The sequence below is a fragment of the Alligator sinensis genome, unplaced genomic scaffold (assembly GCF_000455745.1).
Source record: "Alligator sinensis unplaced genomic scaffold, ASM45574v1 scaffold476_1, whole genome shotgun sequence".
In the NCBI taxonomy this organism is placed as follows: Eukaryota; Metazoa; Chordata; order Crocodylia; family Alligatoridae; genus Alligator; species Alligator sinensis.
Window position 1 is genome coordinate 1,091,803 of NW_005842444.1, and position 10,479 is coordinate 1,102,281.

General features: G+C 38.8%; 1 protein-coding gene across 1 annotated transcript in view; it reads left to right on the top strand.

Moving 5' to 3' along the window:
* Positions 1–7,809, top strand: part of SLC30A4 (solute carrier family 30 member 4) — a 36,471-nt gene extending 28,662 nt beyond the window's left edge. The window contains exons 7-8 of the mRNA XM_006030426.3: positions 3,716–3,850; positions 5,442–7,809. Of these exons, the coding sequence (XP_006030488.1) occupies positions 3,716–3,850; positions 5,442–5,596 (290 nt within the window). The 3' untranslated portion in view covers positions 5,597–7,809. The remainder of the gene's footprint in view (positions 1–3,715; positions 3,851–5,441) is intronic.
* Positions 7,810–10,479: the final 2,670 nt, after the last annotated feature.

The following is a 10,479-nucleotide window of genomic DNA, read 5'->3' on the forward strand; positions in this document are numbered from 1 at the left end:
TAATTTGTCCTGCCGGGCTCTCGCAAATGTGAGCCTTGATAAGACTTTGCCTAGGATGGAGGTGAGACTGACTGGCCTATAGTTGCCTGGGTCCTCCTTCCTCCCCTTCTTGAAAATGGGGACCACATTGGCCCTTTTCCAGTCCTTCTGGACCTGGCCCATGCGCCATGAGTGTTCAAATATTACCGCCAGTGGCTGTGCAGTGGCCTCAGCCAGTGCCTTCAGTACCCTCAGATGGAGCTCATTCGGGCCTGCTGACTTAAAGGCATCCAGTTCCTCCAAGTGACTCTGCACCATCTCAGGGTCTACGCATGGTAGTCTGGTGCCTTGCTGCTGCCTCTCTACAATCCCAGTGAGAGCCTTGTCCTGCCCCTCACATCCACCCCTACTCCTGCGTCCAGGCGTTTTGTAACCTGGTCATAAAAAGAGACTAGATTAGTCAGGCGTGATCTACCTGCTACGAACCTGTGCTGGTTCCCCCTCAGCATAATTTGTCCTGCCGGGCTCTCGCAAATGTGAGCCTTGATAATAATCTTTCTCTGGTTAGCCAAGGAAGCCTCCTGGCCCCTTTCCTTCTTTTTCCTCACATCGGGATCGTCTCCCTTTGTGCCCGAAGGATCATTTCCTTAAGGCACAGCCACCCTTCCGGGGCTCCCATCTCTTCAAAACTCCTACTCTGCAGTGTGTCCTTGACTAATCGCCTGAGTTAATTGAAATCAGCTTTCCTAAAGCCTAGCACTTTCACCCTACTAGTTACCTTACCCACTCGACATCTGTAGTTCTACTACAAAAATGTGCTGTGTTTTGACTTAAGGAGAACAATACTTTAATTAGTGGCATACTTAGTAGCTAGCATATTTGCCATTAGTAAATCTTAGCAAAGCATTTTATCATCACAGCATTCTCTTCAGTAAGCAAGATGTATTTTTTTGAATCGCCATAAATGTTAAAAAGCCTATATTTAACTTCTATCAATGCATTATTGAAAGCTTTTATCAATGCATTATTGATCTACTAAAAACACTGCAGCAATATGCAAGCTACAAATAGGCAGAACATCACACAGCACAATTTACAAGGTACTAACCCGTAAAAGAGCACCCAAGGTACCTTAAAACTCCTTGAGGATGCCAGCATTAGTGTCAGCAAATTTTTAGCATATCAGAAGAGAATATGAAATGGAATGCTACCTATGTAATGTGCTGTTCTGGACTCGGGCTTTCATATTGCAAGGCATCGCTAACCTCTCTCTGGCTCTCCAACAGGTGGCTGTGCCTTGCCAGACATCAAGAAGTACCATTCTGCCAAATAAAAGCAATGCATGTTTTGTTGGTTTCTCTTTAGCCTTTATAAATGGGGATTAATTCTGTAGTTAAAAAAAAACAAACAAAAAAACAAAAAAAAGTGAGAATGAAGAGTTGGCATTTTCCAAGAGGTGACTTGAGTCAAAAACAGGGGTGTCAAACTCAGCTGGGTGAGTGGTATGGGGCCAGTCCACAGTCAGGATCAAGCCAATAGACCCTCTGCTCCCACCCTCATGACTGATTCAGCAGAAGCAGGATCTAAATGGGCTAGTCTGGGATCCAGGCATGAGTGAGCACTGCAGGCAGCACAGGTCTCAGGGTACTGCATTTAGGGATGGTCTGATGCAGCAAAAGGAGCAGCGCCAGGGGCTGGATTGTGGCTGGCTCCGGTCCATGGACTGATACCCATTATTTTAAAAGATTGAGCCTGCACTAGGAGAACTGAACTCCTCTGACCCCTTTAATCCAAAAGCAGGCTTGGTGCCCTGCCAGGCCATACGGCTAGATTCCTGAATGGTCACCAGGAGAGGAGGCCAGTCATAGCAACTTTGAGCCTTTCCACAATGTTTGCAGCTTTTGCCTCCATGGGAACTTAAATCTTCATTACCACTTAATTTAAAATTAATGAAAGTTCACAAAACCCCCACACAGACAGTGAAAGTGCCTAGATCCCAGTAGGTCCACGTGTTTAACTTGGCCATCCACTTAAAAGCAAAAGCATGCAGTGTCCAAAATTCATTAAGCTCACAAAGCATGCGCAAGAAATCCCACTGGCTGATCACATGTAGCCACCTTACCTGCCAGTTGTATTGGCATGCATGATTCCACCTAATACAGAAAGGGCTGCAGGACATGCAAATCCAGTACTTCATATGAAGAAATATTGTCACCCCACCCAGTTGGGATGACATGCCACATATCTAAAACGTGTCCTTTTATCAAAGTAGGTGAATAAGGCACTCTGATTGCGTGCCCCTAGCACTTACCCCTCCTAATGACATCTTGTGAATTCCACAGTGCCCTGGAAGTTCCTGAAGATCTTGGCCTTACATTAAACTCTACTGTTCTTAGTATGTATGGCTCATGTCCTTATGTAGAGATGTTAAAATTTCTTGTCAGTGAGGGGCAAAAATAAGAAAAACTTTCTCCATGAGAACCTATTAATTTTTGGCAAAACCTTTGGAGAACCAGACTGAATCATTCTATTTCAAGTCAAACTGTTTAAAACAATTATACTTTTGTTTCAAATTGTCAATTTGAAACAATGCTCTTCCATTTTGAGTATTATTTCAAAAGGGAAAGTGTTATTTCAACATATGAATAATTTTGATCAAAATTAAAAAATTTTTTGTTTACATTTCCAGTTTAAAGCATTTTAGAAACTTTGTTCTCTGAAATTTTTCAATATTTTGACTTTTTTTAAAATTCAGACTAGAAACTAATTTTCAAATACCATAGTTTCTCCAAGGGATAAAAACTTTTTCCCTTGAGCAGCTCCAGTAATATATGTATGGTATTTATTAATAATTAATTGCCCTTTTAACAAGCCACTTGTGTGACCAAAAGTCTTCCAGAGTGTTAGAAAGCTTAGAAAATATTTAGTTTAGATAATTTTTTACAATGTATTATGAAGGATGAATATATAATAGAATTTAAGAAAGACAAAGGTCATTTGATACTTTTATTTGACTTCATGATATGATACCATTAAAAAGCATTAACTTTCAAAATGATTCCAAGGAAATGCTTTCTATCAACATAGATTTAGCCTGTGGAACTTGCTGTCATCTTAATATCTTGTGGCCAAGATTAGGATTCAGAAATGGATTAGACACTTATCTGAATATCATCTTAAATTACACTATCCAATGTTACATTATCCAACATCATTTATCAGTGTTGTTAATCCTCATACTTCAGGAGATAAACCAACCACTAATTTGTCAGTGTTGGGAAGAAACTTCCTCAGTTAGCATTTTAGTACACAGCTGTCCACTGTGAAGGGTTTTACATATTCCCTTAAAGTATTTGGTTTAAACCTCTCTGTAGTTCTTAAGAATTACAGTGAGAATTTCATTCCCCTCAATCTGCCCATAGTAAGGTTCTTATACATTTCCCTGAAGTATCTGGTGATGGCAGGACATGGAGTTAGGAAGCTGGAAAGGATACCCCTGGATCTGAGCTAATAAGGCAATTCCTACATTGTTCCTGTGCTAACACTGGACTTGTGCAATGTGGTAATTCTTGTCTTCTTTTTTACTGATAATGTAGATATTGTTAGTCACTTTGAATGTTACAGGAACCAATCGTTTGTCTTTTTAGGTCTTTGACCGTATTTTACTTTGAAGGTTGGGGTGTGAATTATTTATTTGAAAACACAGTAAATTTAACCATATATTCTGATACTGTAGGAGTTCCAAAGCATTTGAATATGGATCGCATTAAAGAGGACCTAATGAAAATTGAAGATGTATATTCAATAGAAGACCTAAATGTTTGGTCTCTCACTGCAGGAAAAACTTCTGCCATAGTCCACTTGCAATTAGGTAAGTTACTGCATAGTACTCACATCATTTAGCCATAAATTAAGTCTTAATGCAGAAGGAACTTTAACTTTTAGTCTGTGTTAATAATTAAAAAGAGCTGATTCATCTGTTTTGAGAACAAGTCGTTTGACATTTGTATAGAAAATTATTCACTTTTAAAATATGTAAAACACGTCTTGGATATGCTATAGAGAGAACTGTGAAAGAAAATTCTCGCTGCTGTGAAGGGCAGTTTCTTATACCGCTAGGTACAGTAAAACAACATAAAGCTCTTTGCATAAAATAGGGATTTCATGCTCCCCTCCCAAGTTGTGTATTGTTGTATTTGGGTTGTTGGCTCCTTAATGCAACAGCAGAACCTGAGCTTGTAACATGTCTTCATATAATTGTCCCAGCAGCCACTGCACATTTCTAGAGTTTAAGCAAAGCATTAAACATTTTTTTTAACATAAAAAGTTTTTTATGTTAAATTAAATTAAGCTGTTTGGAATCATAAGCAGCACATTACATCTCCATTGCAAATGGAGTTAGACAGTATGTTAGTTCATATGCCTGGTTTTACCCCTAGAAAAACTGAGCAGCTCAGATTCGCATACTTCAGCTTTATCATCTGAACTTGGTCTAGAAAACAGCTGCCCCATTTAATTTGTAAGTGGTGGGTATCAGTTTTTATATTTTTTTTATAATTTTTTCTAGAAGCTTTGTAAAAAGCAAGTGTTCAGTTTGTCTTCAATCAGTGAAAGCTTCAGTACAGGTTTTGGGATTCAGGTAGAAATGGGGATAAGAGAATTTCTTTGAGAACATTGAGTGAGGGCAAGATAAAGATATGTGAACACAGGCAACTGTCACATACAGATAAAAGAAACACCACCTATCCTCTGGAAAGTGCATAATATCTTTGATTCAAAATGCATTTCAATGTCTTAGACATCCAACACAATACCTGAGTGTTTACATTTAGCAGTTATGTGAGATATGATATCATAGAAAATTATAAAACGACAGAGAAGTAGGGCTGGAAAGGACCTCCACAGGTCATCTAGTCCAACCCCCTGCCTGAGACAGGATCATCCCTATCCAAACGATTTTATACAATCCATTATCTAAACTCTTCATAAGATTACCATCAGTCCTGACACAATACAAGGCATATATCACCCCAATCTGCCCAGCTAAAGCAGGGTAACCATATATAATGAAGCAGCCAAGCATTTTACCTTCTCTGTCTGTGAATTGTAAAAGTGAACCATATGCACAATTCTGTGTGAATTGTACAGAAAAAAATAATCTTTTTGGCCTACAAAACCCTTAATTTTTTTTAAAGTTGAAGATCTGTTTACAAGAACAAGAGGATAAAATAATATAGTAAGATGCTAAATGAACAGATACCATATTAAGTTATGGTTGGACCTGATGATGGCTGGACCCAATGATCTCATGAAGTCCCTTCCAGCCCTAGTGTCTATCAAATCTATGAAGTTAAACAAAGATGAGTAGGCAGTTCCACCAGGTAGAATGTGTATTGAAATAGTTGGGCTGCAAGGAGTTTCTTGACAGATAAACTATGTTCATATTTTTCTTCATTTTTCAGTTCCTGGTAGTTCATCCAAATGGGAGGAAGTTCAGTCCAAGGCCAGACACTTGCTGCTGAACACGTTTGGAATGTATAAGTGCTCTGTCCAGCTTCAGAGTTACAAACAGGAAGTAAACAAAACCTGTGCAAATTGTCAGAGTTCCAGTGCCTAATTTCATATGTTTTGGGAACTGCTGCCTTATTCTTCATCTTGTAGTCAAAGACTAAAGAGCAATAAATGTAAACAGATTGAACAAAATCCCTAAAATTCCTAATGGATGAAGTTGTATTAATAGTTGATGCAACAGGAAGAATTGGTTCTGCAAAGTGTGCAGGAGTTATCCTACAGAACACACATTTGTTTGTGTGCTCTCTTTTGTACTGGTTTATTGTTCAGCTCATGATTTTCAGACAAAGATGTTTCCAGAATATTGTTTACAGATTGAGATATGGCTCTGCAGATACCTCATAGATTATACTTCAATACTGTCCTTTGTTAATTGTGTGCCACTAAAGTACCTGTACTCCAAATGGAGCACTGAGAATTCAGTATTTGAATGAAAAACTTTAAAATTGATCATGTCTGGGATCCATAACACTGAATGATCCCAGATCTGGTTATACAGTATTTTTGCAATAGTCAGTTTTTACAGTATCTTAAATGATGATGCACACAGTGCTAGTTGAACTCTTTTATACATTGTCTCTTCAGACGCGTGGAAAAATACAGACAATTTACTGTACCCAGAACAGAAACTTAGCTTTAATACAGGCATTTGGAGACCCAAATGACGTGGTCTGTTGTCCAGGCCTTCCATTGTCTATCTAGAGACTTCAGGACTGGATCCAATGTATTTTAATTGATTGGTTATCTTTAATAATGTATTTTAGAATAGCATTTATACATTAGAAACCCTTATTTATTTTACAATGTTTTGACTTTTAAGGTGACCTTACTATTAATAATCTTGAATGTCTGAAAACCAACATTTGAATCAAGTGTAAAGGCCAGTTAATTAGCATGCCTTCTAATTATAAATAATAAATGTGCTGTAATTGAATGTTTTTCATGATTGTTTTGCATTGTTAAATTATAGCAAACTTCTTAAATAATAAAGATACCGTCATATATAAACAAAATACATAGATATTCTAACAGGCAAGTAGGAAGCGGAGATTTCGCATGTGTTCCATTCCCCAGTCTTAGACCTACAATCGTTTTGTTTTGTTTTTTCCCCATTTCATCTTTACATTTGTTCTGTGCATAACTATTTGATAAATGACAATGATTCACTGTATCACACTGCTTGCTTTATGAAAAATATGTGAATTCACAAACTTATTTTCTTTTTCTTCTACCAATCTTCAGACAAAATCCTCCTTTCTGATCCAATAGGTGGTGATAACCATACTACAGGGGTAAAATTCAGATGGGCCTTTCTTTGCATTTGAATATAGAAGAGGATATCAAGCAGGAGATTTTTTTTTCTGAGCTTGGCTCTTCTGTGAAGCTTGGTCCTATGGGCTCACTGAGCCTTCTGCACATTGACTGTATAGGGGTAAACTTGCATGCAATCCTGCTGATTTGTCTGCATCTTCCCCAACTCTGATTACACCCGTCTGAGGGTAATTGGATATGAGACCAAGGGCAGCATGAATATGGTCTGGAAAGCTGAAAAGGAAGCTGGCATTTGGCCTCAGATCTCTTGCACGTTTTGCACTTTGATCTCTATACAGTACTTCTACTGACATCAACAATAAGTCTGTGAGTGGATCAGAAAGGATAATTTTTGCCCTACAATGACTGGTTTGATATTTGTTTGTAAATACCAAGACAACCATCTGTTTGAAACTTATTCATATTTTCATCAGGCTGTTCTGTAGCTGAGATTAGGACTAACAAACATGACTTGGTTTCTTTCTCTTTTTGAGGTAGCAAATTACATGACAAACTTTCAGAGGTGCAAAGTAACATCACAGTATTAGTTTGAACAAAGTGCACATAATACTGGATTATGTTTGTATTTCTTTCTAACAGAAGCAGCAATACTACAGTACTCCAGCACATTCAGCTCCGAGATGAAGTAGCAGTGTTTTGGGGAAGCTAATGCTTCAGTACATACAGAATATCACTAACTAAGCCATATCACAGTTTATAAAAATTGTGCATCCCTTCTATACAAACTTCCTGAAAAAAACCAACGGTATTTTGCACTTACTGGATATTCAAATAGAATTTAATTAAATTGGGGTTTACAGTCAATGTAGTTAAAAGTATGGTAAACATGTATTTGGAGTTTTTATTGTAATGATTTACTATACATTTGTTTAATTGAAAAAAGTGTTACTTTATTGTGGGATTTATTAAATCAGTTATTAAACTTCACATTGTCTTATAAAATATTTATTTGTATTGCTGTCTCTAGCCCATTTCTTCTGATTCCTACCGCAGTAATTTCAAAGGGTTTCTTCTAAGAACTTTCAGGTACCCATTGTACCAGGTGCCAACATATGGCTACCATGAGGCACTAACTGTACTATATTTGGATTGAATCACTGGCTCCCTTTTTCTCTCTCAGTATCCCTATGGGTTATTTGCCACTCCACAGTAGTAATTATACTTTTTAAAATATGAGCAAACAAGAAAATTGCGGCCAAAGAAACCATCATTAGAACAGGTGCCAAGACCGTTCTTATAAGGTGTCATTTAGTTCTGACCCACTTGTTAACAGAACACTAGACAAACTGGAAGGAGTTCAGAAAACAAGAAGCAAGAAAACACTGGAGGAGACCCGATCTGTTGATACCATTGTCCCATATCAGGGAAACTCTGGAACAGATGCATTCTTTGGAGCAATTTGTATCTAAAACTAATTGATCGGGATTTTCTTCAGACGGAAGTTCAAATTTGCTTCTCCTTTTCCAAACCAAATAGTCCCTGCAGAAAAGCATTGAAACATGGATGCTTATTACCGTTTTTTGATGCTGAGAATAATGGAATAAATAAGTGCAATAGATATACAAAAGCACCAGAGTAGAAATGCTTGATACATTTATTACAGAAGCTAATGTTGTTATATGCAGGACAATCTACAGAAGATTATAAAGTTTGTTTTTTTTTAATTCACAGTCTAAATCACTATGAGCACAGTCAGACGCCCAAGTTCTGACTCTTATTTACATCAGGTAGATTAAAGAGGCCCTTAAAATGGAATTAAATTATGTTCATACACACTTTCAGTTCCCTTTACATTACCAGCCTGGTAGAAAGGAGCCTTTGGACAAAAAAGAAACAAGTTTTACCTTGGTTGCCTAGCTCACCACAGGTAGATTTACGCTGCCTTAGACTCCACACCTCTGCTCTCCAAATCTGGCTGCCAGTCCCATAGAACTGAAATATTCTTAGTCAGCATGAGTCCAATCTCTAGTTGCACCCAGACACAAGTTTGGAGCAGGGGTCTCCAGAGCTTGCTCCCTGCTTTCTAGAATGATATTGGGATCCTACCACCTGAATCAAAAGTAAAGTTTAAAAGACCTGTTCCAAGTCCAAAAGCTTGAGTAAAGCACACCAGTTTCTATAGCTAATGACAACTATCTCATCCAGCACCTTTAATTCCACAGCCTGAATGAGCAAGTGCCCATTTACAGCTAGTTTGACCAGGGAAAGCCTTCATGCTGAATCCGAAATGGGGTTTAAGATTAGGCTATGGCAAGTTACTTTAGTCAAGTCAGGGTCAATCTTTTTTGCAGGTGTGCCACAGATTAACCCTATACCATCCCTGCATTCCACTTTGATCCTCTTCTTCTCCCAATCTGCTGCTTTGCTTTTGCTCTCTACTCTGTGCTCCCTGCCCAATCTCCTGTACTGCTTGCTGCCCTGCGCTCCCTGCCTTCTCTGCTGCTGTGCCACCTGTCCCCTCCTTGATCTGTCGCGTGCCACACACACAGGCTGCCTGGGCTACTTTTGTGGCACTTGGACTTTTTGCCCTTGACATAGGAGAAATGAAAGATCCTTTTGCCTGGTCTGCTACTCCATGGATCTGTTTTCTGTCCTTTCTGAGAGTGTTATTTTATATACTGGGCTGGGGTAGCCCTGACTGAGCAACTCTACAGCTGCTCCCTGCCCTAGTAAGTCCAAACAGCCTCTGCATTTGTGCAACACTCAGCCCAGCAAAGGGTGGGGCAGACCGTGGATTTGAGCAAGACTTGGAAATCTTGCTTTGTGAAGTCAAGTGAGAGGGACCCCTCGTTCCTGATATATCTTCCAGTGTCTGCTTTAGGGAAAAAAAAGACATCTCAGATCTGCACTGAGGCTGCCTTTCCCACACAACAGCTCTCCATTACATAGTCTACATTTGCTCATTGGGCTGATGATAAAGTTAGTGCAAATGCAACAAAAGTTCTGTGGTGCAAATCTGAAAGAAAAGTGTTTGAAGCCTACTCTCCTCTTTGAAATATATATATATTTTTAAACACAGGCAGAATGGACACAAATCCATCTGTTTCATGTCACGGACCAACCTCTAGTTGCCTAGTTGTGCAAAGAAACTTCCAGTGGGTCAGTTATTGTACACATTTCCCATTCCTTCATCTTAAACCTGATTACCACTCTAGTAGGGTCAATTCATGAGATCCAGTAGCAATTCCTCTGTCCTGTGGAACAGAATGGGAAACTGACAACTCTTCCTTATGATATTGATAAAAATAAACTGAAACTGGCACTAAGAAGGAAACTGAAGAAGTCTGTTGCTTTATTAAAGCAATGATGTTTTCATTGCCAAGTTTTAAAACTCTGTTTGCGATTATTTTAGCATTTGGTCCACCCATGCATTATAAGAGCTAGCAAAATGGTTTTTGAAATGTGTGTGTCTGACTGGGCGGTACATATTGAGGGTTATAGGCTGTACAGAAAGGACAGGGTGGGGAAGAAAGGGGGAGGGGTTGCGCTCTATGTCAATGAGCAATATACATCGACCCTCATCAAGACGGAATCAAAGAATGAGGAAGTAGAAGGATTGTGGGTTAGGTTACATGGGGGGCAAGGAGAAAGGGATTT